Source organism: Odocoileus virginianus, chromosome 9 (genome assembly GCF_023699985.2).
Source record: "Odocoileus virginianus isolate 20LAN1187 ecotype Illinois chromosome 9, Ovbor_1.2, whole genome shotgun sequence".
Lineage (NCBI taxonomy): Eukaryota > Metazoa > Chordata > Mammalia > Artiodactyla > Cervidae > Odocoileus > Odocoileus virginianus.
The window spans coordinates 48,212,599-48,231,835 of NC_069682.1; the positions used below are offsets into that span (position 1 = coordinate 48,212,599).

At 39.6% G+C, this 19,237-nt stretch overlaps 1 protein-coding gene across 2 annotated transcripts in view; it reads left to right on the plus strand.

The window, feature by feature from the left end:
- PTPRA (protein tyrosine phosphatase receptor type A) overlaps nt 1-19,237 on the plus strand; it is a 164,454-nt gene that overhangs the window by 30,799 nt on the left and 114,418 nt on the right. The window contains exon 2 of one of the 2 annotated variants that reach the window (XM_020906289.2): nt 17,325-17,406. The exons of the other annotated variant lie outside the window; for it this stretch is intronic. Within the exon in view, the coding sequence (XP_020761948.1) occupies nt 17,377-17,406 (30 nt within the window). The 5' untranslated portion in view covers nt 17,325-17,376. The remainder of the gene's footprint in view (nt 1-17,324; nt 17,407-19,237) is intronic. 2 annotated transcript variants of the gene reach the window in all.

Sequence of the window (19,237 nt, forward strand, 5' to 3'; positions counted from 1 at the left end):
TGTTCCATGCAGCATGCAGAGTCTTAATTCCTCAACCATGTTAGGACTTGTGCCCCCTATAGTGGACCACCAGGGAATTCCCAGTCATACTTTTCATTCTTTAGAATATACTGAGTGATTCTTAAAATAATCCGAACACTCATGGCTGATAGATTGCTGCTGCTGCTGCTGCTGCTGGTAAGTCGCGTCAGTTGTGTCCGACTCTGTGCGACCCCATAGATCGAAGCCCACCAGGCTCTGCCACCCCATAGATGGCAGCCCACCAGGCTCCGCCGTCCCTGGGATTCTCCAGGCAAGAACACTGGAGTGGGTTGCCATTTCCTTCTCCAGTGCATGAAAGTGAAAAGTGAGAGTGAAGTCGCTCAGTCATGTCCAACTCAGCGACCCCATGGACTACAGCCTACCAGGCTCCTCCGTCCATTGGATTTTCTAGGCAAGAGTACTGGAATGGGGTGCCATTGCCCTCTCCGGGCTGATAGACTGCTCTCAAGTATGCCTTGCCTTCTGCAGTCACTAGTGGAATTTATGCTTTCAGGGATCAGTGTTTCCTAAACCTGCCAGTTACACTTACAGTAACCTAATTAAATATTATATAAACCAATGAACTATATAAAAAGTTGTTTTTAAGAAAGTTAAGTTGAAGATCTTAAAAGAATTGGATAAATACGAGTCCCTTCCTCCCTTTTTCTTACTAGTCCTCCACTTTCTTACTAGTTTTGGGCATTAATACTTTAAAAGATTAAGGGAAAGAACCATGATAATCTTACTAATACTTCTGTGCTCAGTTGTCTCACAGATGTCTACGTTTTTGTTCCACTCTAAAGAAATTGAAATTAAAAATCATAGATATGTATTAGGAACATGATGATCTATGCAGGAAAGAACATGTGAAGCCTTAATTAGCATATTTGTACTTAAAATGCCGTGTATGAAAGTAAATGGGTTTAAGTAAAAATCAAATATTTAAGTTACATATATATATTTGATTACCTGGTTTACTGTGTTTTTTCACATAACCAACCAGGCCCGGGTCCTCTTTGTGTTGGATAAAAGTTTTTACCTGTCCCTGAAAGAAATAGAGGTAATGCTTTTATATGCTTAGGCTAAAGAAAACCTTTCTCCAAAGCATGATCATCAGACAATTTCTATGAAGAGCCAGAGAGTAAACATTTTAGATTTTGCAGTCCAAAAAGCAGAATTGAGGCTCTATGTAGGTACTTTATAACAAGAGAGAAAATATATTTCCACAAATTTACTACTGATGAAATTCAACTATGATAATAGTAATAATAATTACTGTTACTACTGAGTACACTTTTTATAATATAGGTACACTAATGGGAAAAATGGTGATAGACATTTTCCTTAATTGGAGTTCAGAGTTAGTGTTTCCTCTCATCAGAATTGATTGCAAATATTCATCTGTTATTGCTGATCTATAATGAGATTTTATGAATTTCATCTTTGGAAATATCTTCACACAGAGGTATAGCCAATTGATATCAGCCCACAAGCATATGATTTTAATTGAGCATATTAATCCATTGGGAAGCATTTATAGAATTGTAGTTTTCTCTTAGTATTTACCTTTTAGTGTTTCATTACATTGTAGATTAATTACTTCCAATTGAAGGTTAGATGTCAGTGCCATAAATGCACTGTTAAATAGATTTTGAGACATGGAAATGTTCTTTGCACTTGCCTTAAAGTCTTAAAAATGCTTCCAGAATTATAATTTAATTTAATCTAAAAATATGTATTCACTGCAAATTTATTGAGAATTGAGATCTCACTTTTTAACTTTTTGACAGCACTGGAAGTGTATAAAACAGCTTGACATTACTTACAATTTAAATAATAGTTTTTGTCTAAATGAATTAACTATAGTTTAGATTTCACATGTAAGTCCAGTTCTGCCCTATAATGTTAGGTTGAATTTATTAAATATTATAAAACCTGCAACAGAAGCTAAGTTTCAAAGCCATCAGTGATAATAGTGACTGAAAAGGTCTTAGTGTTCTGAAACTGGAATCTCAGTCCCAAGCTTTAAAAAAATTTTATCACAGTAAAACTTTATAGTTAAGCCATAAAACTCCTGCATGAGCAGGCAAGACAGGTTATTCTGCTTCTGTTGCTGACAGTGATTTAGCCCTTGACAGCGAATAAAGTTCACCATTGACATTGTTGGTTCATTCAGTAACATGATAAATTTAGCTATTTTCCATAGTACCTGCTGATGAAAAATAATAAACCTTACATCTTCACAAGCTTTCTAAGTTATCCAACTAAGCCTTTTTCTACTCCATATATATTTTTACAAACATCATCAGTTATAACTTATCTTTCTACTTCAGCTTGTTCCAAATTAGTATTTCCTCAGTTTCTCACCACACAGACTATTCATAGAAGCTAATTCTTCAAATACTTTAAACTTGGCATTAATTCCTTGAGTAAACAACAGCAACTGAGCTGTATTAGTAACATCTAACTCATCAACTGACAGGGTAATTTACTTGAAATCATTTGCCTTAAGAAAAGATGACAAATTTTATTCCCATTGTCTTCAACCTTTGGAGCAGCTGGTTTTGCTGAAAGGCTAATAATAATCTCAAGCTTAGTTTCTCTGAATACATTTCTTGAACTCCGGCAGTCAAGCATTATTTTATTTTGCTCTTATTTTTGGTCATGCCAGGTGGCTTGCAGAATCTTAGTTTCCCGACCAGGGATTGAACTAGGACCCCAGCAATGGAAGCACAGAATCCTAACCACCAGACCACCAGGGAACTCCTAGGTGCTTTTTACTAACTCACAATTGGCAAAATTACTTTCCTTGCTTGGCTAACAAATGAGCTTCTTGGAAATTTATTTTGTTGCAGCTTATTTTTTTTTATATACTCCTTCCCTTTCTTTCTTCCAGAAATTCTGCTGTGATGAGATAGTCTACTTCAGATTTCCTACTTTTTTTTTTTTAGATTTTCTGCTTTTTTTGACCATTGCTTTCCTGTGAATTGGGAATATTGAGATGACTACTTAGTCTGGTAATATTTATATATATTGAATTCTTCTACCACAAGCTATAGTATCATTGCATAATAAACAATGTTTTCTCATCTGACTTGATTGCAAAATAATCCACACTGTCCACTGTGTGTTGACAAGAGTCCACTTTTCTCTTTTCTTATTTTAACTTGACAGCTGTGTACTGGTGATTAAAACAAAAAAACTATCACAGTATGCCAATATGTGTTTGTGGCACTCAAAAGGCTGTTGACTTGTAACTTGGTCACTGTGGTTTGTGGTATACTGAATAGCAGTGTGACGCTCTGAGCACCGCATATATAAGGAGCTAGTTGATTCTGCTATTGTAATGATGAAGCTAGCCATAAATAGCCAACATGTAAATGAATGAGTACAACTGTGTTTGATATTATTTGTGGACATTGGAGTTTGAATTTCATATAGTTTTCATATCATGAAATATTACTCTATTTTTTCTAAACATTAAAACATGTAAAAATGTTTCTTAACTTGCAGATCTTACTAAAATCAGATAGTTTACTCATCTTTATTTAAGGTAAAGCATTACACAAGGCCAAAATCAAGAAAGAAAAGGTTGCATAAAATGTGACTGCTTAAAAAGATAATATAAGCAAAACTAGATGATGAACTGCAAATTTTTGCAACAGTGTGTCAGGAAAGGGTTAATATCATCCTAGTATGAAAGAGTAGCTACAGAAAAGAAACAGACTAATACTCTATTAGAAAAATGGGTAAAGACAGTTTACCAAATAAATACAAATGTCAGTAACTGTGTGAACTATTGATCCAATATTGAACAAGGAAAGGCAAATGAAAATATGGCAGACTTTCACTTTTCACTTAATACAGCTTGAATATTGCTTGAGACTTACAGGAAGCAAATACTACTACATTTGTCAATGTTTAAAAATCAGAAAGCAAGTAAACAAGTTTTCTTATAATTTTTGAATTGCTGCTTGTTTTTCTGGTCCCTGAGTTTTCTTAACGTGACCAACGGTAATGTTTACTAACAGTTACCAACTGCTTCCTGGGTTGCCAGGCATAGCACCAAACACTTCACATATCAACTCTGTAATCTTTGATTCACCTCATGTGGTATAAATACCGTTAAGAGGATGGGAAAGAGGAGGCGGGGAAGGTTAAATAATTTGTTCAGAGCCACACAGGGAGTGAGGGAGGCAGGGTTGTGAACCCAACATATCTGCCTACAGAGATACCTTCTTTACCATCAAGCCATGCTGATGGTGTCACTTGACTCTGCTGATAAGAAATCTCCACATTTGTAAACAACTGCATAGTTTGTGGTATTAATTTTGTTCTGTTTTCTCCATAGTGATTATTGTGCTCTGAAATTACCTTGCCCATCTACTGCTTGTTTATTTGTTCATCACTTGAGTCTCATTTACCACATTATTAAAACAGAGGTTGCTTGTGATAGGTGCTGGGGAAACATCCATGATTAAGGCCCTGTAGTAAAAGAATATTTATACCTGTATCTAACACATAGTAGGAACTCCATAAATATTCGTCTAACAAGTTAAAATTAAGGACAGATTGTGGCAACTGAAACTTTCTTTCTGTCCCCTCTATCCCTCAGAAAGTATTAACAAAGTTTACAAGTGAAAGCATATTTAGCATTAGTTAATATTAAGGTATCACATGGACCACAGTCTTGTCTAACTCAGTGAAATTATGAGTCATGCTCTGTAGGGCCACCCAAGATGGACGGATCATGGTGGAGTGTTCTGACAAAATGTGGTCCACTAGAGAAGGGAATGGCAAGCCACTTCAGTATTCCTGCCTTGAGAACCCCATGAACAGTATGAAAAGGCAAAAAGATAGGACACTGAAAGATGAACTCCCCAGGTCAGTAGGTGTTACTGGAGATCAGTGGAGAAATAACTCCAGAAAGAATGAAGAGACAGAGCCAAAGTAAAAACAACACCCAGTTGTGGATGTGACTGGTGATGGAAGTAAGATCTGATGTGATAAAGAGCAATGTTGCACAGGAACCTGGAGTGTTAGGTCCATGAATCAAGGCAAATTGGAATTGATCAGACAGGAAATGGCAAAAGTGAACGTCAACATTTTAGGAATCAGCGAGCTAAAATGGACTGGAATGGGTGAATTTAACTCAGATAATCATCATATATACCACTGTGGGCAAGAATCCCTTAGAAGAAATCGAATAGCCGTCATAGTCAGCAAAGAGTCCGAAATGCAGTACTTGGATGCAATCTCAAAAACGACAGAATGATCTCTGTTCGTTTCCAAGGAAAACCATTCAATATCATGGTAATCCAAGTCTGTGCCCCGACCAGTAATGCTGAAGAAGCTGAAGTTAAACGGTTCTATGAAGACCTACAAGACCTTCTAGAATTAACACCCAAAAAAGATGTCCTTTTCATTATAGGGGACTGGAATGCAAAAGTAGGAAGTCAAGAAACACCTGGAGTAACAGGCAAATTTAGCCTTGGAGTACAGAATGAAGCAGGGCAAAGGCTAATAGAGTTTTGCCAAGAGAACCCACTGGTCATAGCAAACACCCTCTTCCAACAACATAAGAGAAGACTCTACACACGGACATCACCAGATGGTCAACACCGAAATCAGATTGATTATATTCTTTGCAGCCAAAGATGGAGAAGCTCTGTGCAGTCAGCAAAAACAAGACCAGGAGCTGACTGCGGCTCAGATCATGAGCTCCTTATTGCCAAATTCAGACTTAAATTGAAGAAAGTAGGGAAAACGACTAGACCATTCAGGTATGACCTAAATCAAATCCCTAACGATTATACAGTGGAAGTGAGAAATAGATTTAAGGGACTAGATCTGATAGACAGAGTGCCTGTTGAACTATGGACAGAGGTTTGTGACATTGTACAGGAGACAGGGAGGAAGACCATCGCCAAGAAAAGAAATGCAAAAAAGCAAAATGGCTATCTGAGGAGGCCTTACAAATAGCTGTGAAAAGAAGAGAAGCAAAAAGCAAAGGACAAAAGGAAAGATATTCCCATTTGAATGCAGAGTTCCAAAGAACAGCAAGGAGAGGTAAGAAAGCCTTCCTCATCGATCAGTGCAAAGAAATAGAGGAAGACAGTAGAATGGGAAAGACTAGAGATCTCTTCAAGAAAATTAGAGATACCAAGGGAACATTTCATGGAAAGGTGGGCTCTATAAAGGACAGAAACAGTATGGACCTAACAGAAGCATAAGATATTAAGAAGAGGTGGCAAGAATACACAGAAGAACTGTACAAAAAAGATCTTCATAACTCAGATAATCATGATGATGTGATCACTCGCCTAGAGCCAGACATCCTGGAATGTGAAGTCAACTGGGCCTTAGGAAGCGTTACTATGAACAAAGCTAGTAAAGGTGATGGAATTATAGCTGAGCTATTTCAAATCCTAAAAGATGATGCTGTGAAAGCGCTGCACTCAATGTGCCAGCAAATTTGGAAAACTCAGCAGTGGCCACAAGGACTGGAAAAGGTCAGTTTTCGTTCCAGTCCCTAAGAAAGGCAATGCCGAAGAACACTCAAACTACTGCACAGTTGCACTCATCTCAAATGCTAGTAAAGTAATGCTCAAAATTCTCCAAGCCAGGCTTCAACAATAACGTACACCATGAACTACCAGATGCTCAAGCTGGTTTTAGAAAAGGCAGAGGAACGAGAGATCAAATTTCCAACATCCACTGGACCATCGAAAAAGCAAGAGAGTTCCAGAAAAACATCTATTTCAGCTTTATCGACTATACCAAAGCCTTTGACTGTGTGGATCACCACAAACTGTGGAAAATTCTTCAAGAGATGGGAATACCAGACCACCTGACCTGCCTTTTGAGAAATCTGTATGTAGGTCAGGAAGCAATGGTTAGAACTGGACATGGAACAACAGACTGGTTCCAAATAGGAAAAGGAGTACGTCAAGGCTGTATATTGTCATCCTGCTTATTTAACTTATATGCAGAGTACATCATGAGAAATGCTGGGCTGGATGAAGCACAAGCTGGAATCAAAATTGCCGGGAGAAATAGCAATAACCTCAGATATGCAGATGCTACCACCCTTATGGCAGAAAGTAGAGAAGAACTAAAGAGCCTCTTGATGAAAGTGAAAGAGGAGAGTGAAAAAGTTCACTTAAAGCTCAACATTCAGAAAACTAAAATCATGGCATCCAGTCCCATCACTTCATGGCAAATAGATGGAGAAACAGTGGAAACAGTGGCTGACTTTATATTTCTGGGCTCCAAAATCACTGCAGATGGTGATTGCAGCCATGAAATTAAAAGACACTTACTCCTTGGAAGGAAAGTTATGACCAACCTAGACAGCATATTGAAAAGCAGAGACATTACTTTGCCAACAAAGGTGCATCTAGTCAAGGCTATGGTTTTTCCACTGGTCATGTATGGATGTGAGAGTTGGACTATAAAGAAAGCTGAGCACCAAAGAATTGATGCTTTTGAACTGTGGTGTTGGAGAAGCCTCTTGAGAGTCCCTTGGACTGCAAGGAGATCCAACCAGGCCATCCTAAAGGAGATCAGTCCTGGGTGTTCATTGGTAGGACTGATGTTGAAGCTGAAACTCCAATACTTTGGCCACCTTATGTGAAGAGCTAACTCATTTGAAAAGACCCTGGTGCTGGGAAAGATTGAGGGCAGGAGGAGAAGGGGACAGCAGAGGATGAGATGGTTAGATGGCATCACTGACTCAATGGACATGGATTTGAGTAAACTCCAGTAGTTGGTGATGAACAGGGAGGTGTGGCGTGCTGTGGTTCATGGGGTCACAAAAAGTCGGACTCGACTGAGTAACTGAACTGAACTCAGTGGTATTTCTGAAAGAGCAGAAAGTTGTAATTTTGATGAAGTTCCAGTTATCACTTGAAAAAATATCTGTTTATTTATTTTGGCTGTGCTGAAGTCTTTGTTGCTGCACATGGGCTTTCTCTAGTTGCTGCAAGCTGAGGCTACTCTAGTTGCCATGCAAGGGCTTCTCATTGTGATGACTTCTGTTGTTGCAGGGCTTGGACTCTAGGCCTGTGGGTTCAGTAGTCGTGGTGCACGGCTTCAGTAGTTGCTGCTTGTGGACTCCGGAGTACATGCTCATTGGTTGTGGCACATGGGCTCAGTTGCCCCAAAGCATGTAGGATCTTCCCAGATCGGGTATCAAACCAGTGTCCTTGCATTGCAAGGTGAATTCGTAACCACTGAACCACCAGGGAAGCCATAGATTAATTACTTTTTAAAAATGATTAATGCTTTTTATGTCCAATCTAAGAAGTCTTTGTCTATCTTTGGTTGATAGAACCCTAAAATGACCCCCAGTGACCCCCACTTGTGTAGAATTTCCTTCTCTTGAATGTGAACTGGACCTGTGAATTTGCTGAAATTTTGTTTCAGTGCTTAATGTTACATTACATTACAAAAGAGATATTAAAGATGTGATCAAGTTACTAATAAAGTGACTTTGAGTCAATAAAAAGGGAGCTTATGCAGAAAGGCCTAACTTAATCAAATGGAGCCTTAAAATTCAGATCCAGAATCAGAGCACGAAAGAGTCGGGTAAGTTAAAACCTGAGAAGAATTGAATTAGAGGGAGATTTTTCCATTGCTGGCTTTGAAGATGAAAGAGTCCATATACAAGAATTGCAGATGACCTCTAACAGCTGAGAATAGCCCTTGTGAGATAGGAGGGAAGCGGGCAGGGCCCAACTGTTAAAGAATGACACAGCCATTGAGGATATGACAAAAACTGGTTAGAACCAACTAAGCCCAAGATGGCATAAGACGACTTACAGTAGACCTTGAGCCTCATTGTATGCTCATTATAATGTATTATGCTAAATAACACACCTACCAGCACCAGGGCAGTGGCCCAGTTCCTGGAAATCCCTACTTCTTCCCCCCAGTAGTTGGAGTTACCGAGCCCATGAAAACTAACCACTCTTATCTCACCTTCTGAGATGGGCCACCTTCTCTCTGTGGAATGTGTATCTCCTAGGACCCTGTAACCTTCTGGTACAAGCCCGTATTCTATCTGTGGGGTGTGAGTCTCCCTCAATAAATCTGTTTTCACTCTGCTTCCAACTTGCTCTTAAATTCTTCCCTGTACAAAGCCAAGGACTCTCACTTAGCGGCCTATCCCAGGGACTCTTCCCTAAGACCTAGGATATGACCATTCTCTCATGCCCCTCTCTGCAACAGTTGAATAAGAAGTAACAAAAGAAATAGGGCCCATTGTCCTACAACTGCAAGGAACTGAATTCTACCACAATTGTGTGCACTTAAAAGAGGTTTATTTGAAGATAAAAAAAGATAAGATTGTGTGCTTTAAAGATTGAGTTTAATATACGGAAATATTGGGTGTCATCCAGAATATAAAATTACTTTTACATATTCATTTGTTAATTTTCAGTTTTAAATGGCAGCTTCCTCTTTTAAAAAGCATCAGGAGCCTGGTTTTCTTGTCTGTTTCCTGAGAAAGCAAAAAGGCAGAAACTTGGTGAATAGCAAGACCAGTGGTTGCTGTAGTAAGCATGGGACTTCCTGGTAATGGCTCTGTTAACAGTAGGAAATGGAACCATGGGAGTGTTCTAATTTGCCATCAGATTTTGTGTCCCATCTTTAGAGTAAGAAGTTCTGCTATACCAAGGAATTGACTCTTCCAGTTTATTTATTTAGTCAGACAGTGATTAGAAAGCCTCACTGTGTACATTGCACCATACTTAGGAGTTTTGGAATTATATGACAAGTATGATACATTTCAAATAGAGCTTTGAAACTTTCCTTCTGAAAGAAACTTTTCCTCCAGTGGATATTGATGTACCTTGGTTATAGGCCCTATTCAGCCAGTGGTGAGAGCATAGATTTTGGAATCATATGTGCCTCAGTTGGAGAAGGAAACCTCAACCCACTCCAGTATTCTGCCTGGAAAATTCCATGGACAGAGGAGCCTGGTGGGCTCTAATCCATGGGGTGACAGAGTCAGACATGACTTAGTGACTCAACCAGCATACCTCAGTTTGCGTCTCAGTCTTGTCACCTACCAGTTGCTTGACTGTGGACAAATTATTTAACTGTTCTGTGCCACAGTTTCTTCATCTGCAAAATGAAGCATCTATTTTCTGTGCTTGTTTTGAAGATATGTTAAATACCGTGCATTATATACTTTGATACAGTGCCTAACACATACTGCTGCTGCTGCTGCTGCTAAGTCACTTCAGTCGTGTCCTGACTGTGCAACCCCATAGATGGCAGCCCACCAGGCTCTGCCGTCCCTGGGATTCTCCAGGCAAGAACACTGGAGTGGGTTGCCATTTCCTTCTGCAATGAGTGAAAGTGAAAAGTGAAAGTGAAGTCTCAGTTGTGTCTGACTCTTCGCGACCCCATGGACTGCAGCCTACCAGGCTTCTCCGTCCATGGGATTTTCCAGGCAAGAGTACTGGAGTGGGTTGCCATTGCCTTCTCCATAACACATACTAAGCATTTACAAATTGTTATTATTATGATCTTTGTTGAACTGCTGTTTTTTTAGATGTGTCTGGTTATGTCTTTTAAATTTTTTTTTTCCTTTTACCATACCTTGTTTTTCTTTCTTTAATTGAATGACTTTGAAGATGTGATTATGATTGAAGGTGCCACTTAGAAAGGAGAGGTGTGTAGAAAGCGTAAATGCTGCTCACAGACCCAGCTGTAGTGGTAACCAGCCACTGTATTGGCATCTCAAATTCATTGTTTCAAGACCCATACAACATTTCAAGGCCTTGGAAAGCACAAAAAGCACCCAGAAAACAAATGAAGCAGTTACTTAAGCGTTGAATAAAGATCATTATTATTTGTACTTAATAAATATGTTCCACGTTTGCCTGAGCCTTTAGACAATGCATTTTAAAACTTGCTGTGTTTTTCTTTTTCCTTTAAACGTTACTGTTCAAGAATGAGCCAAACTAAAAAGAAACTGTGGTCTTAGAACAGACATATTTCTTACCTTCAAGGATCTTACTGTCAGTTGAAGGAGGCCATAAACACTTAGAATAGTGTGTGACAAGTACTTTACTAGAGGTAATGATTGACTCTCATGACTAAGGGAGAAGAAGGAATTGGGACACCTAGGATCTCTGGCTTTGGTAAGGGGGAAGACCAGAGCTGGCAAACTGATAGTTTTTGCACAGCCCACAAACTAAGAGTTGTTTTAACACCCTTAAATGGTTGGAAAAAGTCAAATCAAAAGAAGAGTGATATTTTATGACATATGGATATTATGTAAAATTCAAATTTCAGTGTTCTGAAATGAAATTGGACTATAGCTGCACTTAACCTTTTGTCTGTTGCAGCTTTTATGCCACAGCAGCAGAGCTGAGTAACTGTGACAGGCTGTATACACGAGGCTGTATGACCTCCGAAGCCAAATGTTTACTGTGTGGCTCTTCACAGAAAAAGTTTGCTGATTCCCGGGATAGATGGTGATTTTTATCCACTATTGTTCAGTCGCTAAGTTGTGTGCAATTCTTACAACACCATAGACTGCAGCACACAAGTCTTTCCTGTCCTTCACTATGTCCCGGAATTTGCTCAAATTCATGTCCATTGAGGTGGTGGTGCCATCCAGCCATCTCATCCTCTCTCACCCTCTTCTCCTCTTGCCCTTATTCTTTCTCATCATCAGGGTCTTTTCCAGCAAGTCAGCTTTTACATCAGGTGGCCAAAGTATTAGAGCTTCAGCGTCGGTCCTCCCAATAAATACTCAGGGTTGATTTCCTTTAGGATTCCTTTAGTTTGGTCTCCATGCTGTCCAGGGAACTGTCAGGAGTCTTTTCCAGCACCGCAGTTTGAAAGCATCAATTTTTCAGTGCTTCAACAAAGGAAACTATAAGCAAGGTGAAAAGACAGCCCTCAGATTGGGAGAAAATAATAGCAAATGAAGCAACAGACAAAGGATTAATCTCAAAAATATACAAGCAATTCCTGCAGCTCAATTCCAGAAAAATAAATGACCCAATCAAAAAATGGGCCAAAGAACTAAACAGACATTTCTCCAAGGAAGACATATGGATGGCAAAAAAACACATGAAAAGATGCTCAACATCACTCATTATCAGAGAAATGCAAATCAAAACCACAATGAGGTACCATTACACGCCAGTCAGGATGGCTGCTATCCAAAAGTCTACAAGCAATAAATGCTGGAGAGGGTGTGGAGAAAAGGGAACCCTCTTACACTGTTGGTGGGAATGCAAATTAGTACAGCCACTATGGAAAACAGTGTGGAGATTCCTTAAAAAGCTGGAAATAGATCTGCCATATGACCCAGCAATACCACTTCTAGGCATACACACTGAGGAAACCAGATCCGAAAGAGACACGTGCACCCCAATGTTCATTGCAGCACTGTTTATAATAGCCAGGTCATGGAAGCAACCTAGATGCCCATCAGCAGACGAATGGATGAGGAAGCTGTGGTACATATACACCATGGAATATTACTCAGCCATTAAAAAGAATTCATTTGAATCAGTTCTAATGAGATGGGTGAAACTGGAGCCCATTATACAGAGCGAAGTAAGCCAGAAAGATAAAGACCATTACAGTATACTAGCACATATATATGGAATTTAGAAAGATGATAACGATAACCTTATATGCAAAAAAAGAAAAAGAGACTCAGATGTATAGAACAGACTTGTAGACTCTGTGGGAGAAGGCGAGGGCGGGATGTTTCAAGAGAACAACATCGAAACATGTATATCTAGGGTGAAACAGATCACCGGCCCAGGTTGGATGCATGAGACAAGTGCTCAGGCCTGGTGCCCTGGGAAGACCCAGAGGGATGGGGTGGAGAGGAAGGTGGGAGGGGGGACCGGGATGGGGAATACATGTAAATCCATGGCTAATTCATTTCAATGTATGACAAAAACCACTGCAATGTTGTAAAGTAATTAGTCTCCAACTAATAAAAATAAATGGGGAAAAAAAAAGAAAAAAAAATTTTTTTCAGTGCTTAGCCTTCTTTATAGTCCAACTCTCACATCCATACATGACTACTGGAAAAACCATAACTTTAACTATACAGACCTTTGTTGATAAATTGATGTCTCTGCTTTATAATATGCTTGGGCTGGGTTTGTCATAGCTTTTCTTCCAAGGAGCAAGCATCACCATGATCTTAGTTTTTGCAAAGTTGAATTTTAAGCCAGCCTTTTCATTCTCCTCATTCACCTTCATCAAGAAGCTCTTTAGTTCCTCTTTGCTTTCTGCCATTAGGGTGGTATCACCTGCATATCTGAGCTGCTTGATATTTCTCACAGTAATGTTGATTCCAGCTTGTTGATTCTGGTTGAGTAATGATGGGACTTGTGGCAGTGGTCAGATTCACGATTTGGTGGTATAAATAAGGATTGTGAAATCTTCTTTGAAGATTGTCGTTGACTGTTTATCAAGAGGAGTTCCTTTGGAGACAAAGTGAGAGTGTATGTCAAAGGGTGTGAAGTAGAGGAGAAGAGACACTAAGTGTACTATTGAGAAGATTGGCAGGAAAGGAAAGGGGAGAAAGTGATAGCTGGGAATGGAAGGCATTAGAGATTTCGTTTGAAAGGTTCTTTAAGGTGATAAAGGCTTGTGTCTATTCATGCACTGAGGGAGTCAGCACTTGGTAACTGCCTGGAATGGTAGTATTAGATGCCACCATTCAATTTTTCATAGAAAGAGATACATTTTGAACAGTTCTTGGGATAATCTTACTTTACATACAATTCCTTTTTGGAATTGTATGTTTAATGTACTTCCTACATTTAGACATATTACCTCTTTAGCTGGAAAGAGAAATGGACATAGGCATTGAGAAACAAGGCCAACAAATGTTCTTCCCTCCTCCTATCTGGGGCATTGATGTCATCTATGAAAACATGAGGGTGAGTGAACAGGCTCCATTGTCTCTTCTGAAAGTCTTTATAAACAAATGAGGAACCCTATGAAAAGTCTGTAAAGCCCAATGCCTGATCTTTAAGTTCCTTGGTACCTGGGCATGTGTGTTTTTTTTTTTTTTTTTTTAAGAAGACCAGCAATTTGTTTATGACTCACTCTTTAGTGAAATTTTGGACACAGAGTATACAAAATACACCAATTTATCCTACCATTAGAATATTTCCTTAGGAGCAGAATTTAGTATAGCATCTTCTAATGGTTTTATTATTATGTATAAGGAATAAATGGTGGTTAAGGAATACTTCCCTGGTGGCTCAGATGGTGAAGAATCTGCCTGCAGTGCAGGAGACCCAGTTCAGTTCCTGGGTTGGGAAGATCCCCTGGAGAAGGAAATGGCTACCCACTGCAGTATTCTTGCCTGGAGAATTCCATGGACAGAGGAACTTGGCAGGCTACAGTCCATGGGGTCACACAGAGTCGGACATGACTGAGCAACTAACTCTAATGAGGAATACTTAAATAGTACAGAGGTCCCACCATTGTTAACATTTTAGTTTATTTAATTGGGGGTCTTATTTTTCCCCAGTGGTTTTTGTTACTCCATCAGTGTAAATAGTACACTTAGTATATGTGCCAGTTGGGTTCTCCAGGAATCAGATTGCGATGGAGTAGGAGAGCAAAGGACTTTTTGAGGAGTAATTCCTGTGAAGTGGCAGAACAGGTTAGGTCAGGCACAGGAAGCCGTCAGACTACAGTGCACACCTGAGAAAATCTATCAGCCCAGATTGCCAAATCTCCTCACTGGTTGGGAAGGTCTAGGCCATTGTACCACGCCACATTGTCCACTTGTTGGCTAGGGGCAGTCCTGAGGAAAGGGTACCCTCTATTTGAAAACTAAGGTGAATTCTGAAGGGATTAACAGAAGGAAGCTGTCAGCTAACCAGTCTCCACAACTAAGTAAGAAGTCCCTTCTTGAAGAGGGTTCTGAGCAGTAAAGCTTTTTGTCTGCTAGGACGTAAAGTGACTGTCCTGCTCACATCAGTAGGGTGCCTACTATCAAACCAGAAAACAAGTGTTGGTGAGGATGTGGGGAAATTAGAACATTGTGCACTGTTGGTGGGAATGTAAAGTGGTATATAGCAGCTGTGGAAAACAGTTTGGAGATATTTTAAAAAATTAAACATATAATTACCACTTGATTCAGCAATTCTGCTTCTAGTATATGCCCAAAAGAATGGAAAGTGATCCCAAAAGCTCAGTTTCTCTGTACACTGGTGCCGAAATTTTGGATGAAGTAGAAAAGGGTAGCTTTATTACCCTGCCAGGGAAAGGGGCCCATAGTGGGCTAATGCCCTTAAAACCATGTGTCCCAACTTGAGGAAGATAGTGAGAAGTTTTATAGTAATTGTTTAAAGGGGGCATGATCAGCTTGTGGACATTCTTCTGATGGGTTCAGTCAGTTCAGCTAAGTCATGTCCAACTCTTTGCAACCCCATGGACTGAAGCACGCCAGGCCTCCCTGTCCCATCACCAGCTCCCGGAGTTTACTCAGACTCATGGCCATTGAGTCGGTGATGCCATCCAACCATCTCATCCTCTGTCGTCCCCTTCTCTTGCCTTCAGCCTTTCCCAGCATCAGGGTCTTTTCCAGTGAGTCAGTTCTTTGCATCATGTGGCCAAAGTATTGGAGTTTCAGCTTCAGCACCAGTCCTTCCATTGAATATTCAGGACTGATTTTCTTTAGGATGACTGGTTGGATCTCCTTGCCGTCCAAGGGACTCTCGAGTCTTCTCCAACACCACAGTTCAAAAGTATCAATTCTTTGGCACTCAGCTTTCTTTATAGTACACCTCTCACATCCAAATATGACTGCTGGAAAAACCATAGCTTTGACTAGACAGACCTTTGTTGGCAAAGTCATGTCTCTGCTTTTTAATATGCTGTCTAGGCTTGTCATAGCTTTTCTTCCTAAGAGCAAGTGTCTTTTAATTTCACAGTTCCAATAACCATCTGCAGTGATTTTGGAACCCCAAAAAATAAAGTCTCTCACTGTTTCCATTGTTACCCCATCTATTTGCCATGAAGTGATGGGACTATATGCCATGATCTTAGTTTTCTGAATGTTGAGTTTTAAGCCAACTTTTTTGCTCTTCTTTTTCACTTTCGTGAAGAGGCTCTTAAGTTCTTATTTGCTTTCTGCCATAAGGGTGGTGTCATCTGCATATCTGAGGTTGTTGATATTTCTCCTGTCAGTCTTAGAGTCGGACATGACTAAGCAACTGAGCTGAACTGATCTTGATTCCAGCTTGTGCTTCATCCATCCTGGCATTTCTCATGATACACTCTGCATATAAAGTAAATATGCAGGGTGACAATATGCAGCCTTCGAGTACTCCTTTCCCTATTTGAAAACTGTCTGTAGTTCCACGTACAGTTCTAACTGTTGCTTCTTAACCTACATACAGATTTCTCAGGAGGCAGGTAAGGTGGTCCGGTATTCCCATCTCTTTAAGAATTTTCCACACAGTCAAAGGCTTTGGCATAGTCAACAAAGCAGAAGTAGATGTTTTTGTGGAACTCGGCTTGCTTTTTCAATGATCCAACAGATGTTGGCAATTTGATCTCTGGTTCCTCTGGAAAAGGTCAGTTTTCATTCCTATCCCAAAGAAAGGCAATGCCAAAGAATGTTCAGACTACTGCACAATTGCACTCATCTCACATGCTAGCAAAGTAATGCTCAGAATTCTCCAAGCCAGGCTTCAGTGGTACTTGAACCATGAACTTCCAGCTGTTCAAACTGGAGTTAGAAAAGGCAGAGAATATTGAATGCAGACTCTGTTGTCTTTTTCCAAGGGAGAAAACTGAGGCTTGAGGAGGTTTATAGATTTGGCCTGGGGCACTTAGCTAGACACTTAGGTTGCAGAAGTTGGACCCGAGGGTGTTTTTGACCAATGCTGGGGTTTTCAGCTTTGGCTTTGGGGGATAATTATTTGTTTTGGAAGGGCCATCTTGTGATTTGTTATTCAAAACTGTCTTCAGACATTGCCAAATGTCCCCTATGGGAAAGTTATGGTACATAAATACCCTTACCATGGAATAGTCGAATGTTTTGGACAAGGGAGGAGTGTTCCGTCCTGTCTCCTACAGTAAGGACCTAATATATTGTTGAATTCAGTTCTCATGAGCTAGTCAGTGATCTGAATTAACTATTTAAGATGAAGTTTTGTGCTGTGGCTCCTGGAATGTTCGGTACAACTCTGTGAGATATCTTGGTAGAGTGTACCCCTCTCCCCCAGAACAACCAGTGCTCTTTAAATAGGGCTGTTTCATCTTTCTAAAGGTTTTTTTTTCTTTAGTTGCAGGTGGCACAACTGAAAAAAGTTTTTAATGGAATTCCAGTGAGTGTTGATGGATGATGCGATTCAAGTAGTTAAAGAGGTAAAACCTGAAGTACAAGGAAACATTTGTCACCCAAGTTATTGTCTTCACAAAATATAGCTGAAATCAGATTTTCTCCCACTCCCATTTAATTTCCAAGCTATAAGAGTAGTTTTGTTTTTTTTTAACAGAATATTTTTATTTATTTATTTGGCTGTGTCAAGTCTTAGTTGCGGCATGCGGGGTCTTGAGTTGCAGCATGAGAACTCCTAGTTGTGGCCTGTGGGATCTAGCTTCTCCACTAGGGATCGAACCCAGGCCCCCTGCATTGGGAACACAGAGTCTCAGCCACTGGATCACTGGGGAAGTCCCAAGAGTAGGTTTTGTGTGTGTGTGTGTGTGCTTAAAAATGTTATAATTATCATTGGTTAAGACACTGGTTCTCAACCTGGTCATGAACCAGGATCACTTAAAGAGCTTTAAGAAATAAAAGACCAAAGTCTGTACCCTGCTGTCCTGCCCTTGTTGAATCAAAGTTTCTGTGGGTAGAGCAGAGATGATCCTGATGTCAACTACAAATTGGCACTTGCCATTTATCTCTGCAAGGATCAAATTACAAGTTGAGACAGTTGACCTTCAACCCCACCCTGAAAGGATTCAGGGTGGAGATCAGGAATGAGGCATTCTGTGCTTTGGGAAAAACTGGCAGAACAGGCCTTCAGATAGTTAGATATTTTCAGGAGATTTTATGAGCCTGCTTCTTGCATCTCCTCATCTAGAAAAGCACTAAAATCTTTCATGGTGAATGTGCATCTCATGACTAGCAGTCACCTTTACGAGACTGGCAGCAACGTTCTGCAGAAATGTATGCCTGATTGCATATATTCTGCCTTTACCAAAATCACATAATACACTGGCCTTCCTACCACCTCTTCAGAAGGGTTTCTCAGAGCTGTCTGAATTGCTGCCCCCTAGGTTATAGTTGTCATTTAGCTCCAAATAAAACTTAACTCACAACTCACATTGTGCATTTTTTTTTTAGTTGACACTGATATGGATCCTTGTTGAAGAGCTGATGCACTGAGAGTTTTAGAGAATTCAGTACTCAATTTGTATAGCATTAAACAACAACTTGTATTAAAAAGGAAAAGTAAATTTTAATTATCAACTTATTCATCATTCCAAGTTTTAAACAGCAGTGTAAAGCAGCACTGTAATTTTGGAAAATCATTGAGTATTTTCTACAAGCTAAACATATATGTATCCAATAATCCAGAAATTCTACCCCCAGGTATTTACCCTTGAGAAATGAAAATATATGTCTACATAAAGATTTGCATGTAAATATTCACTGTAGCTTTATTTATAATAGCAAAAAAGAAAAAAAAATAATCAAATGTCTAAAAACGGGTGAAAAGATGAATATATTGTGATACATTCATACAGTGGAATTGTACTCAGCAATAGAGAATAATGAACGACTGCAAAACAATATGGATGAATCTCACAGATATATATAAGAAGCCAGACACACAAAAAAGTAGATAACAGTTTGGTTGCCTAGAGATACGGTGATAGAAATCAGACTAGTGGTTCTTCTGGCAGGAGTTGGGAAAAGGAAGAGGAATGAGAGCAGCACTGAAAAGGTGTTACATGTTAAAGTATTCATATACATATTTTTTTTGTTGTTGTACAAAAATACATAACATAAAAATTAACCATTTAAATCAGTTTTAATGTGTACAAATTATTGACATTAAGTATATTTATATTGTTGTGCAGCCATCATCATCAGCAGTCTCTAGAACTGCTCTAGAGTCTCTAGAACTAGTCTCTTCCTCAACTGAAATTCTGTACCCTTTATAGCTAACTCCGCATTTCCCCTTTTCCT